This window comes from Clavispora lusitaniae, assembly GCF_014636115.1.
Source record: "Clavispora lusitaniae strain FDAARGOS_655 chromosome Unknown tig00000078_pilon, whole genome shotgun sequence".
Taxonomy (NCBI): Eukaryota; Fungi; Ascomycota; class Pichiomycetes; order Serinales; family Metschnikowiaceae; genus Clavispora; species Clavispora lusitaniae.
Window position 1 is genome coordinate 1387416 of NW_027093977.1, and position 21418 is coordinate 1408833.

Consider the following 21418-nt stretch of genomic DNA (forward strand, 5'->3'; position numbering starts at 1 on the left):
CTTTGTGAAGCACATTGGCACAATCTATATTCGCTTACACGTGTTTATGAATATCGATAACCTGCTTCATTGAATACGAAGCCTTGCATATTCTGTCGCATTCTGTCAATACAAGTGCGTTTGTCAAAAATGACTAAAAGAGGCCCTGGACTCAGAAACTTTGCACTAAAAAAATTTCCTTCTATCTTTCGTGTGCCTTCCGACCTTGAATTCCGATGCGATCCAAAACTTGCTTATCAGCATCCTGACCTAAATGTGACCGTTAATTTCTCCCAACAATCGTGTTATTTGCCGGATTCCTTTACCGCAGCCGCACTAAAACCGTGCCGTTTATCGGGCCGCAGAGGTACGGGTGCGATGCTTCACTTTTCCACATTAACACTTATAAAGCACGCTTTCCCCACACTGTTGATGCCTATTCTGGTTTTCGCTTTCCCATGGATTCTCGCCCAAAAATACTAAAATCTCCCTTGCAGGAGCTCGTGCTTCTAGGGACTGTGTGCTTGGGCCAGTTTTTGTCCCAGGGCTCGATTTCTATGTCTCTCAGTACAATGAACATCATTCAAGAGTACTTTGAGGAAAAAGGGTCCGGCCTGAACTCGCAGAAGGTTTGGTACATGGGCTCATACGCATTAACGCTCGGCTCGTTTATCTTGGTGTCGGGCCGACTAGGCGACTTGTTTGGTCTCCGAAAAATCTTTGTCTTTGGCTGGTTTTGGGCTGCTCTATGGTCCTTGGTTACGGGCTTGTCGTACTTTTCTGAGTCCAGCATCTTATTTATCATCTGCAGAGCATTTCAAGGCATAGGTTTCGCGTTGATCATTCCGTGCGGTGTGGGCATTCTCGGAACAACATATCCCAATGGCAAGCGGAAGAACTTTGCCTTTGCCTTTTTCGCTTCTGCTGCCCCCGTTGGAGCGTCTCTTTCATGCTTAATGTCTGGAATGTTGGCCCAGCTCGCGCGCTGGGACTGGGCATTTTACTGTCTCGCCATTGCCTGTGCAATTTTGGGCTCTCTTTCCATCTACGCCATCCCGGGCCCTTTCAGACACCACAACTATACGCTAAAGGAGGCTTTTGCACGCTTTGATACATGGGGCGCTCTATTGGGTGTGGCAGGGTTGGTGATTCTTAATTTTGTCTGGAACCACGGCCCCGTTGTTGGATGGCTGACACCATACATTATAGTTCTATTGGTGCTCAGCGTTGTGCTCTTGGCGCTGTTCTTCTCTTACGAGCTACTTTTCGCCTCGGTGCCCCTCTTGCCTCGTTCGGTTTTTAATTTACGTATCGGTTTGGTTCTTGCTTGCATGTCGCTTGGATGGGGTCTGTTTGGTGTCTGGCAATATTACTACTGGAGTTTCATGATGGGATTCCGTCACTACACGCCTGTTGAGACGGCTTTAACATACATGCCGTTGCTAATCCTTGGTGTGGTTGCCGCTCTTATTGTGGGCCACTTCATGTCGAAGCGAACGGCACCTTACATTATATTTGCGTCCATGTGTGGCTTCCTAGGGGGATGTTTGTTTCTTGAGTTTCTCCCCGTCCACCAAAGTTTCTGGCATTTGTCGTTTGCGCAAATGTTCTTGCTTCCCTGGGGTATGGACTGCTCTTTTCCTGCAGCGTCGTTAATTCTTTCGGATTTCCTTCCGGAAGAGCATCAGGGAATGGCTGGATCCTTGGTCAACACCGTGGTGAACTACTCGGTGTCTTTTTTTCTTGCTGTTGCTAGCACGGTGGAGATAGAGGTTCACAAGAGGAACAACGATGTATTGTCGAGCTACCGTTCGGCAGTTTACTTGGGGGTGGGTATTGCCGGGCTAGCTGTGCTAGTGGCTGTGGTGTTCATATTTGTCGAACACGGAGAGCACAAGAAAATTGAAGAAAGCGACTAGGTCGTACTAATGCATAGAAGAATAATAGAAGAATAATAGAAGGAGAATAAATCGGCATAGATAACTGGACTGTAGGCGTATCATGACTATTTCTTTACATTTTACTATTTTCTTGGAGCTAGTTCGAATACCTTACTGAAGATTGAACACATATCAGAGGGTACGTGTCAACTTTTTATCGGTCTAGTGGCGTCATCTTTGTTACGTTACCCGAACGTTATCGAATGCGCCAATCTGAACTGATGCTCTACATAAAGAATGGGAAGTCTGAAAATTCTAGTTTTTTCCATCCAAACAATCAAATGCTGGAAAATTCAGATTAGACGTGCCTAGCCAACCAAACTAATACCAAGGTGGAGAAAAGTGTAGCATTGACTCAGCGAAGTGAAAATAGGTTCAAAGATCATCTCCTTTGGAATACATTTCAGTACCATTTCGTTTCAGCAATTTCAGCTACATTCTTATATATGTATCTTCTTCTCACTACAATGTCTTGATCACCTACACCAGCAACTTCTGTCCTGCATGTGGTAGCGGGTGCGCTCAAGCGAAAAACGTGCCAAAACACCCAGACTAAGTTCCATCTGACTTTGATCAATCTAATAAGCTTTGAATATCGAGCATATTCTTGGCCTCAGCATTGCAACCAGCCGCTTTATTTCAATTGCTCTGCGCTCCAACTATTTTGCTCCTTTTCCAGTGCTGTCTCACTGACTCAGGTGCATTTTTTTTTACTTTTTAGGTCTGTACGGCACCAGATCACTTAGCATTTACCGTTTTGTAAAATTGCCATCATGTCTACAACAATGGTATCATCGTCCTCCACAGGAGGAGTCCAGCCTATCAAAGTGAACAAACGAGTTCAACTCGAATCACTAATCAGCGAGTTCCAACAGAAACTAGGAAACAACTGGGACAAGTACCACGAGTCGTTGACGCTGTTTCTCACGGGGAAACTATCCCGGCCCGAGCTCGTGAACATCATATCGCCACTTTTGAAAAATGGCTTGGTCAAGTACCACAACAAGCTTCTACTATTGAACTTTGCCAACTCGTTGCAAGACAGTCCAATGGAGTTTTCCAGTGAGTTGGCGCTGTTTTGGAGCAAGAAAAACGCAAAGTCGAAAAACGTTAGGCTGACGCAGTACGAAAAGTTGAAGCAGAACATCTTGGGTTTGCCTTTGAAAGAGCGGCGCAGAATCCGAAGCATCACGCGAGAAAGCGGGAAGCGCAACAAACTTAGTGCATCCATCACCTTGACTAGGCAGTCTTTGCTTCCTAAGATCCCCATGATCCAAGATAAGGAGCAGCAGCAGTTGCAGGTCAACAACTTGGTTCAGTGGCAGCAAGACGTGGTTAACGGCATCAACACCCCGCTTTCCACCACTTCTTACGAATTGCCAGACATGGACAACCTTACTAGAAGAGTACTCATGACAATGAGAGAGCACGGCCTCACGGGCGGCGTGAGCAGCCAGGTGCTCGAAGTGATTTCGCTAGGACTTGAAGCGCATTTGAAAAACATCATTGAAAGTGCTATGGACGTTGTACGGTACAGAGAAAGCAAGTATGCGTCGAGCATGTTTCTTCCTAGTGAGTTAAACGGCGACGGGTCGGGCTACAAGTCGAACGGGAAAGCCTCGGGCGATTTTTCGAACAGTATGTTTGGCGGGTCCAATCTGCGCAAGAGAAAGCATAACGACGTGGACAATATCCAGAAACGGAACGTGGTTCTCAATGCCGAAGACATGTTCAACACGCTCGAACTATTCCCTTATTTGGTTGAACCAGGTGGACCACGGCTCAGGCTCGCTAATGTAATGTTAGAAAATGATGACATGGCCTCCGAAAAGAACTTGGGTTACACTTTGCCTCCAAAACCAGCGTCGCTTCAGTACGATCAATTGGTCAATGGCTCAATGAGTGAGCGCATTAATGACGGAACAAAGAACAGAGAAGCTTTGGAGTCCAAACTAGACAATGGCAGTGTTGATACCAAAGAGCACGAGAAAAAGAGAGATACACAAAACAGCCAACTGGAGCAAAAGCAAAACGACACTTCCCACATTGGAACGACCGATGAATTGAAGTGGATGTTGCATGATCTAATTTCCAGCATGTAATACTAGCAACTATTAATAATGTACATTAGAATTATTCTTTCACTTTAGTGCCTCGATAGTCTGCAAAAACGGTTTTACCTCGTTGGCATCACCGTGTGAAATGTCACAAGCGCAAAGACACTTAGTTTCTGTCATCAAATGACGCGCCAACTGGCCCGGTTCAGAGGTTGTCTCCAGCAAAACCTGAATCTGATCGCTTGTCGGAAGCTGGGTGAGATTCATGATGCTTAGATACTTTACACTCTTGGAATGTGTGTGAATGTTTTCGCCATCGACGGTGAAGAGATGGTAAATAGCCGTTTCGTAGCTGTCGATGTTTTTCGCTGCCAAACTTATATCCTTCATATTCTGTACTAGCATTCGTTGACTGATAACAGAAAGGGTGCCTTTGGCGTACTCAATCGACGTATCAGTAGACGAATTGAGCATGTCAAAGATTTCATTTTTGCTGAATCCGATACTCTGGAGAGAAATCTTGAAGGACCAGTCGTTTTGCGCCTGCTCCGCCTGCTTAAGAAATCTGAATACAGTTTGGACATTGTGCATGCTTGGTTTTTTATCTGATCCACAGAACAACAAGGACACGTTGGAATGTAACAATGCCTCCTCAACAAGAAGCTTCCACTCCAAGGGATAATCGGGGTCGATTTGCAAAAAACCTGCTTTTTCAAATCTATAACCGTCATTTCCCAAGTGTACCTCGCTTCCTCTCACCAGAGCGATGCTATTTTCGATCCTCACAAAGCGGCGTAGAGTTGATTCATGGTTCATGATGGTGTGCTCGAGATATCGCCTTGTGTTGGAGTACATATCGTGTTTTCTTTTAACTTCGAGGAATTTTTGTTGCTCCTCCTCAACCTTTTTATGCCAATCCAGATCCTCGCCCTGGACAGCAAGCATATCATCATTTAGCAAGGCCAACTCCTGCTTCAACAGCAGTTTGAGCACATCAAAACCGTTTATTTGTTGTTCCATTTCCTCCACCTGGTTTTCGAGCTCTGTTTTTTCGTCTTGCTTTTGTTGAACATCCTTAGATAACGCGTCACATTGATTCAAAAGTTGCTCCAATGCACTTTGTTTCTCCTGAAACTGGGCAGAAGCTTTATCCACTTCGATAGTTTTCTGTTTCAACGTTTCACCGACTTCCGCTTCCATCAGAGCCATTTCCAGGTTGATAGCTTCTTCCTTTCGCGAGATAGCTTCTTCAAGTTCTTTCTCGAGTTGTGATTTTTGTGCCTCTAGCTCCTCAATAGCCTTAGTAGTCTCTGGATCATTGTACTCTGTGTTTTCTGCGATTTCAGTCTCGAGCTTGAATTTGGCCTCGTTGTAGTCGTTAAGAAGCTTGTTCTCATGTTCCCTGAGCCTGAGGTCTGTCATTTGCGCCTCGTGTGCCACATTTTCCTGGACCTTTTGCTCCTTGGCTTCAAACTGAGCTGCTAAGAGCCTGATTTGTGTTTCTTTCTCCAGTGTCTGGCGCCTCAAGCGCTTATGAGTGCGCTCCAATTCTTTACTCTCCTTCTTTAATGTTTCTAGCGTCCTATTGGCCTCAGCTACTTCACGAGATAGTTTCTTGTGCAACGAAGTGAGCTCCTCTAGTTTCTCAAAAGATTCGCTATCTGGTTTGTCGTCGAATGGCGCTTCAAAGCCAGCAGAATTGACTTTGCATTTCTCGCTTAGACTCTTGCTTACTTGGAGATACTTGCTGTAGGAGTGAGCCCTTGACATTGTTGGAATCGCAGAGCCCGCTCTATTTTGTATGGCCTTCTCTTTAATAACTTTTGTGCTGTCGGATGGCGGTTCTGGGATGCTTGAGGGAGGAATATTATGTTCGATGCGGGCCAAGTCGAATCCAAGAGATTTTCGGCGACTGGAATCCACCATAGGCAATGTTGAGTTGACTATATCGCTGAGAACTCGCCTTCGCTTGGATGCATTGGGCAGAAACGACATTTGAAACGGCGATGGAACGATGTTTGGTAAACAGAGTGCACAGATTAGAATATGTGCGACAGATTAGATGAAGACAAGACAAGAAAACGGTAATATGGAAAAAACCGAAGGAGAAAAAAAGAGCTGCTTCAGCAGAAATATTTCTATTCAAAGTGAAAAAAAAAAAAGAAAAAAAAAAAAACTATGGATGCGGAAGAACTTTGTGAATAAGAGTAAATGTATCTTAGTGCAAGTCTCTTCTGTGAGGTTTTCGAACGCGATTCGCATATTCCCATGAGCCAATTTCAATGTACTCTGATATTCTCTTTCTGACTTGACTAATGATAGGCTCTCATACATCCTGGACTAGAATGAATCCTCTTATCTTGAAGAAACTAGTACCACCACCAAAAATAAAATAGAAGTTAATGCTTACTGAAATTTTTGACTAATGGAGCCTAGTCGACGTACGCGACCATTTACGGAGCCAGTTATTTAAGCTAAAAGTTCGTTCAACGAGACCAAGGATACGTGCTTTTTACAATCGCTTGATACTCACTTATATGTTCTTAATATGAATTATTTAGTACTTATGACATTGGTCTCAGACCCATAGGTGCATCACTTCAAACGCATAAGTAAAGACGACAAGATTGTTTCTTATCCATATTATAATCCTCCCAACCACTAGGGTTGCTGCAAAGTGGTAAATTCAAGTGTACTATTTCTTTTGCGCTCCTTTGGACTACAATTTTCAAATACTAGCTGTGTTCCAACTATTGTGAAGGTTAGATATCGGATGCTCGCAGCTCTCGACCAGATAGCAGCCTGTAACTTCCTGCCTATCTGTATTGAGGACGGTGCCGAAGTCCAATCTTCTCATAGTCTGTGTATGTACAAGATGCTAGCTGAAGTCTCGCGATTGCAAGTTTCTGGTCATTGCAGGCAAAGCGACACGAATGCCATCTAGTTCCTTTGTCATTTTCACCTGGCAGCCCAAGCGCGACGTCTCTGTCAAGCCAAAGGCCAAGTCCAACATGTCGTTCTCGTCGTCGTCCGGTTCTGGAATGGAGTCGTAGTACTCTGGGTCCACAATGATATGGCATGTGGAACAAGCACAGGACCCGCCACAGGCGCCTTCCATGTCCATATTATGTGCCTGGGCAATGTCCAAGATGTTGTCGCCCTCACAAACGTCGAATGTTTTTTGTGCACCGTCTTTGGTGATGAAGGTAATTTTCAATTCTTCGCCCGGTTTCGGCGTGTGAACATGGCCATGGCTGCGGGCCAACGAAACAGAAAAAAAACGTGGCGTCTGTCTAGCCGCTGTGATGCGGGCGACATTCACGGTCCGGGGCAAAATGTTTCTGAACATTGGGGCCTACTTCGGAGTTCTTGCGGGGCACTTTTTTTTGAAAGGCTCACATCGCACCGAATAGTAAGCAGGATCTAGATGTAGAAACGGTAATCGGCGTTTTCGGAGTTTTCGGCGGGCTCGGGCCTGGATAACCCGAAATTCATGGATTTATGGAGCCAAATCTTGGGAAAGAATATTTAATGTACTTTTTTAGTGGTGGGATCTTGTTTTGTATTTTATTGGTGTCCGGTTTCTTTTCTTTAAACCGAAGGTGAGACATTTCGCAGTTTCTCTGTCAAATCGCCACTCGATGCAAAGAAAAGAGATGAAGATAACAATTATTGAACACACAAAATATCGTATGGACCGAAAACTATCCGAAGATCCTTTGCTCTCGATATTGCTAGAGTCCAGAATCTACGGTCTATTTTGTATGTACTCGGATGCTATCCGATTTGACTCCGATCGCGCTGCCATGTACGGCTTTAACGCATTCTCACTATACCAGAAAGATACAAGAAGGGCGTAAAGTCTGATTTGAAAAGACTCCAGTAGGATATTAATAGTTCTTAGTGCTATCCTGCCATACTTCACTATATTAGGTGATGCTTGTTTTGGCACTACCAGATTGCCTCTTCAATGTAAAAGTTCCTACTGATTTAATTCTCCGCTCCAGATCAATTGGAGCCAACATCAGAGCAACTTTCGAGGCCAGTTACCGCAGCCATGAAAGAGCTAAACCCTTTTGCAAAAGTTGTATCTACGGGCCTTTAAATTTCTGTCTAACAATTGAGGTCGGATAATGCAAATCGTCGCTACTTGAACTCGCTCTAATATTGATTATAAACTGCACAACGTGTTACCAGGCTTAACAAATAAATTGGTACAATGTCACTAACAAACAATATTCTCTTTATTCAAACACCTCTCCAAATCTACTACAACAATATATCCGACAAGAAAAGAAACTGCTTAGCAAGACTTCTTTTCGTTTTCCACGACAAAACATAAAGCTTGCTTTGCGCAAGCGCTAAGCTTCCAATTTTCCCTCCACCTCACCAGAACTTGCTTGCGAGAACCAACAATATTAGAAGAATCAACACGGCGATGATGGCGTAGCTGATAAACTTGTTGGCCGTGATACGTCTTGACATCGACTTGAGCGTCTGGATCGACTTGTCCACATACGTGTCTGCGTTCAGCAAGGTGTTCCTCGAATTGACAATCTGTTCTCGTTGTGCCCGCAAGTCATTCAAGATGTTGCCTCCGATGTTCTCTGTTTCAAGCGCCACTCTCTGGCTGTCGCGAAGACGCTCCGACGTTCTGTCCAAAGATGCAGCATTGCTCAACAACTGTTTCCTCTGCGAGTCGTGTGCACCATCGTCTTCGTCGGTGTATCTCTGGCCAAAAAGCTGATTCCTGTCTTCCGCATCAAGCAACTCGCGCAACTGGCGCTTGCTCTGGTCAACCTCGCTCCGGTACTGGCGCAACTTGGCGTTGTGCGAGGATCTCTGATTGGAAGGCAAACTTTGCACTTCAATGTTCATTTGTTCAAGAATCTCGAGCGCTTCGTCTGTAGAGCGCTCAATGTTCTGTAAGGCGGCCTGACGCTGGTCTGCTGGGGCAGCAGATGCAGCCGAGATGTTGGACCGAGCCTCTTGGATCGCCAATTGGAAATCAGACTCGTAGACGGCGAAAAGCTCAGACATGTTAAGTTGTAGATAAGGGATATGGTGCTGAGAATGTGTGACAAGACATGTGCAGGTTGCTGGGGAATATGGTTGACGGCAAGGATTTTTTTCAATTTACGGTCTGTATACTCTGGGCAAGGATAAAAATTACATTAGGACTTGTGGTGGTTTGTGTGGTAGTTTATTACGAAAATGAGTGAATTGGTGGGAAATTATTGAAAGTCGTCGCACTTGACATCTCTAAGAGCAGTGTTGAGGTGGAAAATGAGTTTATCTACACTTTTCCTTCTCGAATCGACTTTTTTTTATTATTTTCTTCTTCGGCTCGTACATGTAGCACTTTTGAAAAATGACTGGATTATCTTCAATTAGAGCGCTTTTAGGCAGAGAATGCACAATCAATGTCCCGGATCCACTGATATGCGACTACTCTAGATACTGCGACCTGGCCGAAATTCCGTAAGCCTAATTTTCATTATGTTGGGATTTGGTAGCATCTGAAACACACACTGGAAGTTTACCAGAAGCTTGGGTATATTTACCTGACAATTTACGTTACCGGAATTACCAGATGGTTCTCGCCAAGCCATGGCAGTATAACCCACAAACGACCAAATTTACTTATTCCGATTTACTTAGTAAACCATTAAAGCCAATCTATCAACACCACTAGTGTCTCGTTTCAAACTCTTCGCCTTCTTCTTCGTCTGTGCGTGACTTGTACTTGTGGAACGCTGCTCTGATCTGTCCCACAAGATTGTCGTCGTACGGTCTGGATTCGGCAGAGCTGCGCGAAAGCGATGGCGACAACTCGTCCCCAAACTTGTCAGTGACATTCTTCATGCCCTCACTGAGCGATGGAACACTCTGTTCATCCTGCAAGTCTTCGCCCAAGTCCAAAGAGTTGATGGTCAAATTTAACAAAGACTTACCACTCCGTCTACGCATCAAACGGCCGGGGAAAGGCCCAGACTTTGGAGCGTACTTCATAACAAGATCTTCTTCATCTTCATCTGCCGTTGGAGTTGCCCGGTCGAACAGGTGAAGCGAGCTTCTGCGCTGCAATGGAGGCTTCTCCTCCTCTGAGGTGCTAGGTGGTTCAGGAGTTCTTCCAGGGGTTCCTGGTGTTTTCGGAACTCTGCAAGTCACACCATTATCGTGGATCCATTTGGCCACAACGGCAGTCCACCCGCACTGGTGGGAGGCGCCCAAACCGCGACCGGTGTCGCCGTCAAAGTACTCGTAGAACGGCACGTAATCCTTGAAGTAGGGGTCTTTGTCTACTAATTCGACTCCACCATTGCACGCTCTGTTTCCCTCAGGATCTGGTATAAACAAGTGGATCAAGCGATGTTGAATCTCTTGCGCTACTTGCGCCAAGTTCATGTACTCACCTGAGCCCTTGGGACATTCCACTTTCAACTCAGGTCCATAGTACAAATAGAACCGCTGCAAGGATTCAACCAAGAGAAAGTTGACGGGGAACCAAATAGGGCCTCTCCAGTTGGAATTGCCTCCAAACATTCCCAGATCAGATTCTCCCGGTAAGTACTTAACCTCGTACTTCTGGCCCGCCACATCCAACTCAAACGGATGCTTTTCATGGTATTTGGACAAAGAGCGAATTCCGTAGTCTGACAAAAACTCATCTTCATCTAACATGCGCTCCAAGATGCTCACAAGCCGGTCCTTATTGACCAACGACAACAATAAACGTTCGCCCACACCTCTATGGGACATGGACGCAATGTTCCGCTCTGCAATAGACCGGCGGTTTTCTATAAACCAGTCCAAACGTTTCTTGAAAGATGGGAACTTGTTTAATAATTCAGGTTCCAATGTTAACGAAGCATACAAAGGAATCAAACCGACCAAGGACCGAACAGGAAGCGATTGAGTATGATCGCCAAAGTGGATAGCGTCATAGTAGAACTTGTCCTCGTCATTCCACAAAGATTGTTCTGTGGGCTGCAACTCTCCTTTCTTGGCACCACGGTACGACATGGCATCAGCAATAAGAATAAAGTGCTCAAAGAATTTCGACGCAATGTTCTCGTAAACAGGGCGGGTTTTCGCCAACTCCAAAGCTATGTTCAACATTTGCAAACAGTAAAAGGCCATCCAGCCTGTGGAGTCCGACTGCTGCAATGTTCCACCTGTAGGTAAAGGTTCCGAACGGTTGAACACACCAATGTTGTCTAGACCCAAAAAGCCTCCTTCAAACAAGTTGTTGCCCTCAGAATCCTTCCGGTTGACCCACCACGTGAAGTTGAGCAACAACTTCTGGAAACAGCCCTCCAAAAAATCCAAGTCTTCTGTTCCGTACATTTTCCGTTCAATCTTGAACACACGGTAGCACGACCACGCATGGACTGGCGGATTGACATCACTAAAGTTCCACTCGTACGCTGGAAGCTGCCCATTCGGGTGCATGTACCATTCACGTGTCAAAAGCACCAACTGGTTCTTTGCAAACTCCGGGTCAATCATCGCCAAAGGAATACAGTGGAACGCCGTGTCCCAAGCCGCAAAAAATGGATACTCCCACTTGTCGGGGAGGGACAAAACGTCATCAATGTACAAGTGTTTCCAGTCCTTGTTACGGCCGTTGGCTCTGTTCTCGGGCGGAGGTGGAGTGTTGGGATCGCCGCTCAGCCAGTAGTTATGCACAAAGTGGTAAAACTGTTTTGTCCAAAGCAAACCGGAGAAGGCCTGGCGCTGCACCTGGCGCAACTCGTCCGTGAGTGGTAACGGTGTGACCTTCCAGTAAAAGGCATCTGCTTCGTCCTGGCGTCTTCCAATCACTTCGTCAAAGCGGAACTCGTCAATCTCGCCACCTGAGCGAGAGAACTTGCACCGGATCGTGACGTAGTCGCCTGGCGGAACATCCTCAAAGATGAATTGTGCAGCAGCTTTCGTGCCTTCTCTCTTCGGGTTGACAGCGTCCTGTTTCCCGTCCACCACATAGTCGTGGAATGCATCCTTCACATACGGCGTGGAATTCTTTTGCCCGTACAAACGCTCGGCGTTTGTCTCGTTGTCGGTGAAAATCAAGCGGGGCTCCACATCGGGCGCGTTGTCTGCGACACCAGGAGCTGGAGCGTACACCAAATGGCGCTTGCCAAATTTGGGGTGGTCCACCTCCACCGTGTAGTCGTCAAGCGCCCGCATGTGCGGTTTCCCTTTTGCAGCCTCTTCGGTTCCCCAGGCCCAGGTGTTTCTGAAGACAATGTGGGGCAAAATGTGCAAAGACGCTGGCTCGGGGCCTCTGTTGTAGGCAGTGATACGGAACAACAACTCTTCCGGGTCGTCGTCCAGTTTGGCAACCTCGTGCACCACATCGAAGTAGCGGCCGTCCTCGAAAATGCCCGTGTCGGTGATTTCGTACTCAGGCTCTTCTCTTGATCTTTTCCCATTCTCCTCCACCAACTTCTCGTATGGGAAACGGGCGTGTGGGTACTTGTACAAGTACTTCATGTACGAGTGCGTCGGGGTGTTATCTAGATAGTAGTAGAGCTCCTTGACGTCCTCGCCGTGGTTGCCCTGGGAGTTGGTGACGCCAAACAATTTCTCCTTCAAAATCTCGTCCTTCTCGTTCCAAAGCGCCATTGACATACACACGAGCTGGTGGGTGTCACAGCAGCCGGCCAATCCGTCTTCACCCCATCTGTAGGTACGCGATCTCGAGTGGTCAAACGAAAAATCGTCCCAGGCCGAGCCTGAAGCCGAGTAGTCTTCTCTGACGGTGGCCCATTGTCTTTCGCTCAAGTACGACCCCCACCGCTTGTGGTACTTTGTTCTCTGCTTGTTTTCATACAATCGCTTTTCCTCTGCGGTAAGCGAGTCCAAAAGGTCTGCCATGGTGTCGAGGCTGAAAAAAAAGTTTGAAAAAAAGCTTTCTGAGAATGAAGGCCGCCCCTATTGTGTCTTTATATATGGGGCGCCGGGCCTTCTGATAGCACTGCATACACCCAGGTTTGCTGCATGGAACACGTTTTACCCGGCGCCCAGTAGTGTTCTTTTCGGGGAAAACGGCAAAACCAGACTTTTTCAATAAGCGCAGACCATATGGTGCCGTTCGGAAATGTTATCAAGAACTTTTAGCCTGAGGTTTTCTGTGTTGTGGCGCAAGTGTCTAGAAGTGGAAGAAGCTCTACCCCACTCTATATACAGGAGCCAATGTGGAATCCGGGGCAAAGAAGAAAGACAGTGAAACAAAGATCGGAACAAACCAAAAAGTAGGGGCAAAGCAAGGGACAGATGGAAAAAAGAAAGAACAAAGTCAATGGAAGACAAATCACAGGCTCAATGGAACCAATGGGAGTCCAATGGGATTTCCGGGTAGCAGCGGGGCTCTTACATATATCTGTGCGCATACGCACAATTTACGAAGCAAGATTTCAGGGTGGGAAAAGCAAAGCTAGGCAGAAAGAAAAAAAAAGAGAATGAATTTGGAAGAGGGCATGTGATCGGGTTGATACATATTGCAGCAGATCGTGGCAGTGAGGTAATGGCAGTGAAGTAGTAATGCAATAGTAGCAGTAAAGTAGTGGCAATGGAGTGGAGTGAGAAAGGTCACAGAACCTATTCGCTGGGCCAGTAATATGGTCGTTTTCCCTTGTATCTTCATTCTGCCGTGCTTAAATATTGTATGCTTGTTGCATCCTTGTGTCCAAAATTGGGTGATCTTCGAAGCTTCTTGTGTTCCGACAGGTACGGACAGTAGTAACGTAAGCTCCACTGAAAAGCGATTTTCAATACAACATAGGTGTTACGTTTACGATCCCACTGGTGCAAAACCCACCGATACAGCGCCCATACTCTTTCCCTCAACAGGGTATTAGGACTAACAGATGGTTAATACGGCACTCGACATGGTTCTGTCATGGGAACGAAACAGTGCTACACATTCGTTTAGTTCACCAAGTTGCGGTCCAGTACGTGGTCCACAGCAGCATGAACCATCTTATTGGGATATAAGTCCTTGGCTGAATAATATTCTGTCATCGACGCCGGAAGGGCATCTTTTAACAGAGAAAGCACGTTGATGCGAAAACGTTATTGTGATTGTGAATCGGTTAGCGTTCTCAACGTTCGATACGACTTTCAAATCTCTTTGGCTTCAATATTTGGTTAATACTTTTGATTCCACGAGACTGAAACAGTGAACGCAGTTCTAATGACTATAGTGGATACCTTTTGAAACCGTACTGGACTAGAGTGTGCTCTCCAATTAGAAAATTCCACGTTCTTTTATCTGAACAGGCCAGGTCTTATCTGATTCAATTACTTTTCATGTCGTATCTTTCACCTCGACATTTCCATATTCCCATCGTTATTTTATGTCTTGACGTTACTTGTTCTTTTGCGCCAGGTGGAGCAATTTTCCACTCATGTCTTCCAAGTATGATTCCCACCTGCTTCGAATGATGTAAAGTCCATCAATTTCGCAAGTGATAGGTACATTTGCTGGATTGCGCAGTCGCACTTTCATTTCCAGAACAGACTGAGCAATAACTTAGCATGGCTCATCTTGGACCAAAGCCTTCTGTAACTCCGAAGCCAAAGATGACCAATCTGCTCCGATGGCCAACAAAGTGCAGGTTAGTTACAATGCATTGACAATAATTCAGCTAGCCGCGGCATACCAGAACATATCGATGCAGCTGTGCCTTGTCGAACATTAGAGAAGGCTCGATAAGAAATGGTCAGATGAGTATTCAGACTACAGAAAGACGTCTCTTGCCAATACTACAAACATTGCTGATACTGATGCTGTCTTGACTTCTGCAATTGTAATTCCTCAATCTCATCTTCAATCATCAATCATCATGATCAATAATCCATGATCAATAATGATCAATCGTCAATGAAATAATGACCCATCAATCTCATCAAGTTTTCATTTTCTGACTTCGTGAACATTCTCGCGTTTCTTTGCTATGTCATTTGGCGCATGCCTTTATGTCATTTTGCACTAGGACGGTATATTCAGTGTCTCTTTTCTTTTTCTGTCCGGCCGGATAATTCCCCGCGCGCTCACAACCATCCTCATCGGAACTATTTTCGGGGCTTCGCATACCCCAGATCTGTGGGTGCAAACGTTCATTGGAACATATAAATATGCCTTGGTTCGCCGCTCTTTTCCTCTTCTTTTTTCCCTCTCACATTTCTCTTCAACACATCTTTTCTTCTCATTCTTTCTCATGACTCTCCCAGACCGCGTTTACAACTCCATCATCAGACCTGACAAGGATGAGGTGCTGGTGCCAACCGCTGCTCCCAAGTTGGACTCTTCTGTCGTCGAAAGATTTCTCATGAAGGGGAAAGTGGCTGTAATTACAGGTGCAGCAGGCGCCATCGGAGGTGCTATCGCTGAGGCTTTTGCTCAAGCTGGAAGCAACGTGGCCATCATGGACTTCAAGTACAGCCCAGATCTCGACAAGAGCTTGTCCGAAACCTACGGCGTTAAGGTGAAGTCGTATCCTGTCGATGTGACCGATTACGAACAGGTCGAGCACGTCATCAAGGAAATCGAAGAGGACTTTGGAACGATCGACACCTTCATTGCCAATGCCGGTATTGCCTGGACCACCGGGTCGATCTTGAACGAGGAAAGTACAGTCGACCTGTGGAAACGTGTCTTTGACGTCAATGTCCATGGTGTCTTCAACTGTGCCAAAGTGGTGGGCCAGATTTTCAAGAAAAACGGCCATGGCTCTCTCATCATGACTGCCTCCATGAGTGGTCACATTGTTAACGTCCCAAACTATCAAACGTGTTACAACGCATCCAAGGCTGCCGTGTTGCACATGTCCAAATCTTTGGCTGTCGAATTTGCTGGCTTTGCTCGTGTTAATACCGTTTCGCCAGGTTACACAGACACACCATTGTCGGACTTTGTGCCAACCAGTCAAAGAGCAAAATGGTGGGGCTTGACTCCAATGGGTAGAGAAGCGTTGCCAACAGAATTGGCTGGTGCTTATTTATATTTGGCCAGTGACTTGTCCACTTTCACCACAGGAACCGACATCAGAGTTGATGGTGGCTACTGCTCAGTTTAAATATTTTAGAAATGCAATATAGAATTAATGGTTACTTCAATTCTCGTAAAAAAATGAAGTATAAACAAAAAATAATGACTCCGGCGTGATTCGAACACGCGCATCTTACGATAACAGAACTTGAGTCTGCCGCCTTAGACCGCTCGGCCACAGAGCCATTTTATACTCGTTGAAATGCTGGTATATATATGAGCAGAGGGACTACTGTTTTACATCAATAAACTTTTGAGTATTGGCAGGTTATTCTTTGTTGGATGGCATTCTTACCTTAAACACGCCAAAGGATTTCTTGTCCTTCTACAGACAGCGAAAGGGTGGGTCATTGGAAGAATGAAGATTATCTTTGAAGTTGAGGGTGAGTACAACATTCTGGACAAAACTGGAAGGTTTCTGTTAGGCCAGGTGATCTCGAGTGCTGAAAGTTTAGGCATATTAGTTTCTGCATGGAAACAAGTTATGTGGCTGGAAACAGGCCACTAAAGCAATGTCAAGTTTGAGCTTGCAGGCCACATTTACTTGTTACCTTGTGAATAAAATCTGTGGGCTTTGTGTGAAGATTCCATGATGCAAAGTTTCAAGCTTGGGTCGGTGGACAGATGGTGGACTTAGGTCGAATTGATTGTTCATAGACTATTTGCCGTAGAATATGAGTAAAAGTTATTCGCTTTTGTTGAAATAGGATAAAAAAACAACGAATACTTCTTGGGGGTTGTTAGTTGAAGAATAATTGTCATTTAGTGCTTCTCAAAGAAAGACTGCACTGTTTTATGAATAGCTTCACATGCATATTCGTAGTCCGAAAGCTCATTGTACACCTGACACGAAAACCGTACAATCACTTTGTTCTTGTAGACTTGAATTGGAGCCAAAGTGTTGTATTGATCAAGAAGCGCAATTTTGAGGTAATCCGAAAAGGCCGGCCCCAGAGAGAAATCGAAGTTGGAAACGTAGTTGTGGATCGGGAATACAATGTTAATCATTGCAGTTGATTGCGTGCTGTCTTTGTTTTCCATCACATACGAACCAGGCCATTTTTTCACCACGAGATCTCCAACTTTTCTGGCCAAGGTGAAGCAGTATTCAGAAATAGCTGCTTCTCCACCACAGACGTTCTTTCTGAACTCTATTGCTGCAGGAACACTGGCCACTCCACCAAAAACGCTGGAAGAGACGTACGAAAATTTCTCTAGTAGCAAATCTTCGCCAGGTTGTTCTTTGGGCAGGTAATACGTATGGCCAATGGGCATAGGCTGGACCGTGTTGTGATACTTTGGATCAACATACAACACTCCAGAAGGCCGCGGTACATAGAACCACTTGTGGAGATTGGAGGTGTAGAAGTCCGGTTTGAAAACAGAGAAATCCACCGGTACTAGCCCAGCCGAATGTGCGCCATCGACGACAGATACAACATCAAAATCCCTACACAACTGAGCCAATTCCACATAGGGCATCTTTGCGGCCGGAAAAGACACCACAGCATCGAAAAGGGCTAGCCTTATTTCGTGGGTTTCAAAAACATGCCGAAATGCAGATAAAACATCGACATCTGCCATTGGCAACTCCAAGTCTACAATGACAAATTCAACGCCCTGGTATTCCTTCAAGAACTTCACTGTAGACGCACACGAAGAGAATGTTGTCGACGGCATGGCGATCTTATCTCCTTTGGAGAATGGGAACGATCTCAAGACTATGTTCACACCAGTGGTAGCATTGGCAATAAGCGCCAAGTTCTTTGGATCACACTTTAGCACTTTCGCCATTTCATCTCGTGAATGCTCGTATACCTGTCTCTGTTCCTTGTTCAAGTATCTATCGGTGTTTGAAAAATCACGACGCAACTCCGAAAAATACTTGTCGACAACACATGTCGGTGCAGCACCGTAAGCACCATGGTTAACCGGGACGAGCTTTGGGTCGAAATGAGTAAAGTGTTTTTCTTTGAATCGGTGGCCAAACATGTCCAGGAAAAAAGTGAATTCCAATTGAGATATATGTAATGGTATCAGTGCGCATTTATACGGAGATTATTGAAAGAGTCATTAGGGCACAAATTCTTTTCGGCACAATTGCCGAATTGGAAAGTATTACGGGTGATTTTCTGTCACTCTGTTTTCCATCAAAATACATTGTTTCGATTTACCAGTACGGTCATAATTCTGAATTCTAGTCTTGTATGAATTTCATACTAATCATACAGAACAAAAGCTACTTACATTCTTTCTTAGCAATCCATTCAAAGTAGATCGTCACTCTAATTGATTGATATCACATGTCCTGAAATTAGCCGTTGCATTTCAACTGTTCTAGCTTTCTTGTGTATCTGTTAAATCCATTCTCGAGTAATGATTTGATGCTTATGCCTCACCACGACTGAAAGGCGGGGCATGAAACTTTCAAACATAGTCTATGTCATTCCAAGAAAGGAAGGCTTTCCGCCTGCTGGATACACGAATCTATAAGAGCACCATATCATTCCAGCTCGAAAGCATGCTAATTTAGATAAAACAGTGCCCTACTTGTCAAACGAATTTGAAAGTAACAAAGGACATCCACCTATATAACAAGGCGCTAGGTACACGAAAATACCCCAAACAGACAATAAATACAGTAAGATAAATCTTGAGATAATAGTTTACATTATTTAAACTCTACTAAAACACCAGCAAAACAAACACATATAAAGTGGCTCTGTGGCCGAGCGGTCTAAGGCGGCAGACTCAAGTTCTGTTATCGTAAGATGCGCGTGTTCGAATCACGCCGGAGTCATTATTTTTCTTACCCCAGCTTCTCGGAAAATGCAGAGTGTCGAGAGAGGGAAAACCATTCCTTCACAAAAGGCGGTTTTAGCTCAGTTGGGAGAGCGTCAGACTGAAGATCTGAAGGTCCTGTGTTCGATCCACAGAAATCGCATTTCTTTTTTTCGCTACTGGTTTGTGCAATCCTGTACCTACCCCAATACACTGGAGTAGTTACCATAACTAATAGGGTACTGAAGCCAAGAATACATATATGAGTGTTCTTCTCGAAACGACGAAAGGGAATATCGTCTTTGACCTTGAGTATGACAAATTTCCTCTCCAGTCGTATAACTTCCTAAAGCTCTGCAAGATCAACTACTACTTTTTCTCCCCATTTTTCGATCTAGCGCCAGATAAGAGTGTTAAATGCGGTAACCCACATTTTCCTCAGGACTCGAGCAAAGGTCAAGCCATTGGTGCCTTTGTGGACACAACATCTTTCTCCAAAAGCTTTACAGGCGATGTTGTGAGCATAGAAACGGAAAAAAACGCTGGACCTGAAACAGAGGCGATTGGGACCGTCAAGTTTGTGAGCGAAGACGATAAGGTTGGTTCCGTTTTCAGCATTTCGCTAGGGTCAGCCACCAAAAAGGACGCATTTGCCACAGTGGCTGAAGGCTTCTCTGTCTTGGAAACTCTTAACAATGGGGAACATGTCCAGCTTCTCCATACACATATTCTCCATGATCCATTTGATGATCCTAATAAGATAGAAGAGGCGAAAAAAGAGCTTCGGCCCACAAAGGCACAGTTAGAGTACTTCAACTCGCGTGAGGGGGGCCAAACTACGTTTGAGTCTATGGCATTGGAGTTAGTGGGTGGACTTTCGGATTATAAGGCGCAACCTTCGCCTTCAACACTCTTTGTGGCCAGGCTAAACCCGGTAACCAGCGAAGGAGCTTTGGAAACCTTTTTTGGTCGGTTTGGCCTGTGCAAAGTGAGCATTTTCCAGGGGAAAAAGACCCTTTATGCATTTGTTGAGTTTGCTGAAAAACAAATGGCAGAAAAAGCGTATCTTGGGACCAGCGCTGGGTGTATCATAGATGGAAATCGAGTCGTGGTGGACTTTTCCCAATCTGTACGAAAAAGCAAGACCCTGTTTGACATGTAAAGTTGCATGGACGACTTTTAGAGAAGCCGTTCACAAATTAGCAGTTTTGCTAAACAGTTGAGAAAAGTGCTGGCTATGAGTGGAAAGAGATACTAATGCATCTGGGCCGGCTGAAGTGTTGCTAGTTGTTTCTACTTGAGCTGCTTATTAAAGCCGGCCTCGACGATGTGGATGAGGAAATGATTTTACCAAGATGCAAATGTGCTTTTCTTCACTAATAATGCAACAGACCAAGGTTTTCAGCGACAAAAGTGAAGACACCTGTGTTCCATATTTATCATAAAGAAAGGTTTACTTCAAAATCCATGCACATACAGAATAGAGGAACAATAAGCGAGACACGATCTAGAATAAAGACTCCAAATGAATATTAATACTAAAGCCACCGATGGGCATCAGTCAGGCCGATCAGCAAAGATTCTCTTCCATCAGCAAGGATTCTCTACTCTACTATGGTACTGAAGAGTCGTGGTCATTACTAGCGTTACGTACACATTTTGGCGGAGCCCATACTCCCATCCTCCTCAACGAAAACAAACAACACGAAATCACGCAACAGGCACACAGTCCTTGGCAATGTGGCCGGTCTGGCCGCAGTTGTAACAGGACTTGGTCACCTTGTCGGAAGCAAGCGTGCACTCCTTGGAGATGTGGCCGCTCTTGCCGCAAGAGTAGCACTTGACAGAACCCGCTTGGCAGTCCTTGGCAAAGTGGTTAGGACCGCCGCACTTGTAACAGGTGGGGCTCTTGGTGAACTTGCCCAGCTTCTTGTGAGCAGGCGCAGCTGGAGCAGCACCCTCGTTCTTAGGGCACTCTCTCGAGATGTGGCCGAACTCAGAGCAGTTGTAGCACTTGGAGCCTTGGGCGCTGTTTGGGCAGTCGCCTCTGATGTGGCCAATGTCTCCGCACAAGTAGCATTGCTTGGACTCGGCGGTCTTTGGCTCAGGGCACGCAGAAGACTCGTGGCCGGCCTGGCGACAGTTGTAGCACAATCTCTCTTGCTGCTGGCAGTTGTCGGCGATGTGGCCGGACTCACCACATTTGTAACACGATCTTGGGAACATTTTAGTAGTGGTTGAGAAAAATTTTTTGCGTGGCGTTTATGAGCATCGGGCACCGGGCGCGGCGTGCGCGCACCGAAAAATGTGCCATGTCGGGTCTGGGGGCTTAATGTTACGTAATTTGTGAGGCGGTGGGTCGTGATAAGGAACGGTTTGGTTGCAGTTGGGAGAGAGACAAGCGTTATTCGTTTTTCATCTTTGTTTGCCTGTTTTACCGACGATTTGAGCGAAATGCGAAGGACGCGAATCAAAAATAGAACATGTACATGAAGCCATCGAGTCCTTAATGGATCGGGCTGTAGAGATAGACCAGGCGAATGTCAGAATTCCGAATGATTTTTCTCGTTCTGGCGGTCAGCTTATAAATCTTGAAGCTTCGA

The 21418-nt window shown here is 45.5% G+C and overlaps 10 protein-coding genes and 3 non-coding genes across 13 annotated transcripts; 6 read left to right on the forward strand and 7 right to left on the reverse strand. All coding sequences in view use genetic code 12, as the record gives it.

Annotated features, from left to right (window-relative positions):
* Positions 1–437: 437 nt before the first annotated feature.
* On the forward strand, positions 438–1898 carry FOB63_002833 (uncharacterized protein; the record flags this gene model as incomplete). The annotated part of the gene is made up of 1 exon (XM_002616109.1): positions 438–1898. The coding sequence occupies one exon, from the start codon at positions 438–440 to the stop codon at positions 1896–1898; it is 1461 nt and encodes a 486-aa protein (XP_002616155.1).
* Positions 1899–2692: 794 nt separating this feature from the next.
* On the forward strand, positions 2693–4021 carry FOB63_002834 (uncharacterized protein; the record flags this gene model as incomplete). Its single annotated transcript, XM_002616108.1, has 1 exon — positions 2693–4021. One exon carries the CDS (start codon positions 2693–2695, stop codon positions 4019–4021), a length of 1329 nt encoding a protein of 442 aa, XP_002616154.1.
* A 39-nt stretch (positions 4022–4060) lies between these two features.
* Positions 4061–5971, reverse strand: USO5 (Uso5p; the record flags this gene model as incomplete). Its single annotated transcript, XM_002616107.1, has 1 exon — positions 4061–5971. One exon carries the CDS (start codon positions 5969–5971, stop codon positions 4061–4063), a length of 1911 nt encoding a protein of 636 aa, XP_002616153.1.
* Positions 5972–6854: 883 nt separating this feature from the next.
* Positions 6855–7325, reverse strand: YAH1 (adrenodoxin; the record flags this gene model as incomplete). The annotated part of the gene is made up of 1 exon (XM_002616106.1): positions 6855–7325. The coding sequence occupies one exon, from the start codon at positions 7323–7325 to the stop codon at positions 6855–6857; it is 471 nt and encodes a 156-aa protein (XP_002616152.1).
* Positions 7326–8362: 1037 nt separating this feature from the next.
* On the reverse strand, positions 8363–9016 carry VTI1 (v-SNARE protein; the record flags this gene model as incomplete). The annotated part of the gene is made up of 1 exon (XM_002616105.1): positions 8363–9016. The coding sequence occupies one exon, from the start codon at positions 9014–9016 to the stop codon at positions 8363–8365; it is 654 nt and encodes a 217-aa protein (XP_002616151.1).
* Positions 9017–9667: 651 nt separating this feature from the next.
* On the reverse strand, positions 9668–12859 carry FOB63_002838 (uncharacterized protein; the record flags this gene model as incomplete). Its single annotated transcript, XM_002616104.1, has 1 exon — positions 9668–12859. One exon carries the CDS (start codon positions 12857–12859, stop codon positions 9668–9670), a length of 3192 nt encoding a protein of 1063 aa, XP_002616150.1.
* Positions 12860–15204: 2345 nt separating this feature from the next.
* On the forward strand, positions 15205–16062 carry FOB63_002839 (uncharacterized protein; the record flags this gene model as incomplete). Its single annotated transcript, XM_002616103.1, has 1 exon — positions 15205–16062. One exon carries the CDS (start codon positions 15205–15207, stop codon positions 16060–16062), a length of 858 nt encoding a protein of 285 aa, XP_002616149.1.
* Positions 16063–16137: 75 nt separating this feature from the next.
* On the reverse strand, positions 16138–16219 carry FOB63_005577. The gene has a single exon. It is a non-coding gene; the product is annotated as a tRNA-Leu (tRNA).
* A 577-nt stretch (positions 16220–16796) lies between these two features.
* Positions 16797–18026, reverse strand: FOB63_002840 (Aminotransferase class-V family protein; the record flags this gene model as incomplete). The annotated part of the gene is made up of 1 exon (XM_002616102.1): positions 16797–18026. One exon carries the CDS (start codon positions 18024–18026, stop codon positions 16797–16799), a length of 1230 nt encoding a protein of 409 aa, XP_002616148.1.
* Positions 18027–18752: 726 nt separating this feature from the next.
* On the forward strand, positions 18753–18834 carry FOB63_005568. Its single transcript has one exon. It is a non-coding gene; the product is annotated as a tRNA-Leu (tRNA).
* Positions 18835–18905: 71 nt separating this feature from the next.
* FOB63_005569 lies at positions 18906–18978 on the forward strand. Its single transcript has one exon. It is a non-coding gene; the product is annotated as a tRNA-Phe (tRNA).
* A 99-nt stretch (positions 18979–19077) lies between these two features.
* Positions 19078–19977, forward strand: FOB63_002841 (Cyclophilin type peptidyl-prolyl cis-trans isomerase/CLD family protein; the record flags this gene model as incomplete). The annotated part of the gene is made up of 1 exon (XM_002616101.1): positions 19078–19977. The coding sequence occupies one exon, from the start codon at positions 19078–19080 to the stop codon at positions 19975–19977; it is 900 nt and encodes a 299-aa protein (XP_002616147.1).
* A 548-nt stretch (positions 19978–20525) lies between these two features.
* On the reverse strand, positions 20526–21041 carry GIS2 (mRNA-binding translational activator; the record flags this gene model as incomplete). Its single annotated transcript, XM_002616100.1, has 1 exon — positions 20526–21041. One exon carries the CDS (start codon positions 21039–21041, stop codon positions 20526–20528), a length of 516 nt encoding a protein of 171 aa, XP_002616146.1.
* Between the last annotated feature and the right edge of the window lie 377 nt (positions 21042–21418).